Source organism: Ahaetulla prasina, chromosome 4 (assembly GCF_028640845.1).
Source record: "Ahaetulla prasina isolate Xishuangbanna chromosome 4, ASM2864084v1, whole genome shotgun sequence".
Classification (NCBI taxonomy): domain Eukaryota; kingdom Metazoa; phylum Chordata; class Lepidosauria; order Squamata; family Colubridae; genus Ahaetulla; species Ahaetulla prasina.
The window spans coordinates 31842222-31843646 of NC_080542.1; the positions used below are offsets into that span (position 1 = coordinate 31842222).

Here is a 1425-nt window from a genome sequence, read left to right on the forward strand (position 1 = left end):
ACACTTTCTTTCTTGACCCATTGTCTCCAGGATTATAGTGTGATACATGTTATTGTAAAGTTTCAAAATAATTTTATTAACATTCCAATAAAATTAACAGAGATTAATCAGATTAACTACTTGCATAACTAGTTTTTCCCTCCTGTCCTTTCTGCTACATTCCCTCAAATATCAATTTACATTTAAATTATCCCCACTAATGAAAAATATAGTCCAGTTTTATCAGTGATCCCATGATTGGAACTTATAATGTTTTTCATCCAGGTATTTTGATACTTAAGTCATACTCAAAGATATTTTCTTGGATAATTCTGACATATTTAATAGCTTTGACAAGGCAACCTTAATATCCTTGTTTCTCAAACTATAAATGATAGGATTCAAAAGAGGTGGAGCAATGGAATATAATACAGTTGTGATTAAATCTGGTGAACCAGAGGGAGGCCTCAGATGAGCAACAAATATACAAAATAGGAAAATTGAAACAACAATAATATGAGGCAAGCAAGTAGAGACAGCTTTTTTTCTTCCTTCCAAAGAACGAATTTTCAGAACAGCACTAAAAATTGACACGTAAGTTATAATGATAAAGAAAAAACAACCTATGCCTATTATACAAATGACTATAATTAGTTTGATTTCATTTTGGTTTAAACCATTACAGGTGAGTTTAAGTAGCTGTGGGATTTCACAGAAAAATTGTTTGATTATGTTGGAACACAAAGGGGCTGCAAAGGTAAAAGAGGTATGCAACAAAGCACTTAGAAGGCCACTAACCCATACTGCAAGAATCATGTAAATGCAGACTTGTTTGTTCATTATTCTTTCATATTGTAATGGATTGCAAATAGCAACATAGCGATCATATGCCATGACTGGGAGTATCCAAAAATCAGATCCCATAGAAAGAACAAAAAAGAAAACTTGACAAACACATCCCAGATAAGAAATGTGTCTTGTATTCATCAGAATATTGGCCATGGATTTAGGGACAATGACTGAAGCACTCATAAGGTCTTGTATGGCCAAGCTCAACAGGAAGAGGTACATGGGAGTATGCAGCTGATGGTTGAAAATGATTGCAAAGATGATGATGAGGTTCCCTATCAGAATTGCTAAATACAACACCAAGAAAGCTAAGAAGTATAATATCTGTATTTCTCGTATTTCTGAGAAGCCAAAGAGCAGAAAATCAGAGATTGTTGATTGATTATTCATGTTTTATACTATAGTACAGGATATATCTGGAAAAATACAGAGGTACAAGCTAAACAAGAGCTGATTCAGTAGCCTGTACATAGACACTACTTTTTGTAATAGAACTAGGATAAGAATATCATCATTTCTATATAATATTTTACCTATATACCATCAGGCTAATGCTTATGATTGTGCATAATACAGCACTTTTCATTTGAATCCTAA

General features: G+C 33.0%; 1 protein-coding gene across 1 annotated transcript; it reads right to left on the minus strand.

Annotated features, from left to right (window-relative positions):
• Positions 1-276: 276 nt before the first annotated feature.
• LOC131198167 (olfactory receptor 14J1-like) lies at positions 277-1218 on the minus strand. Its single transcript, XM_058182668.1, has one exon. It carries the CDS (start codon positions 1216-1218, stop codon positions 277-279), a length of 942 nt encoding a protein of 313 aa, XP_058038651.1.
• Between the last annotated feature and the right edge of the window lie 207 nt (positions 1219-1425).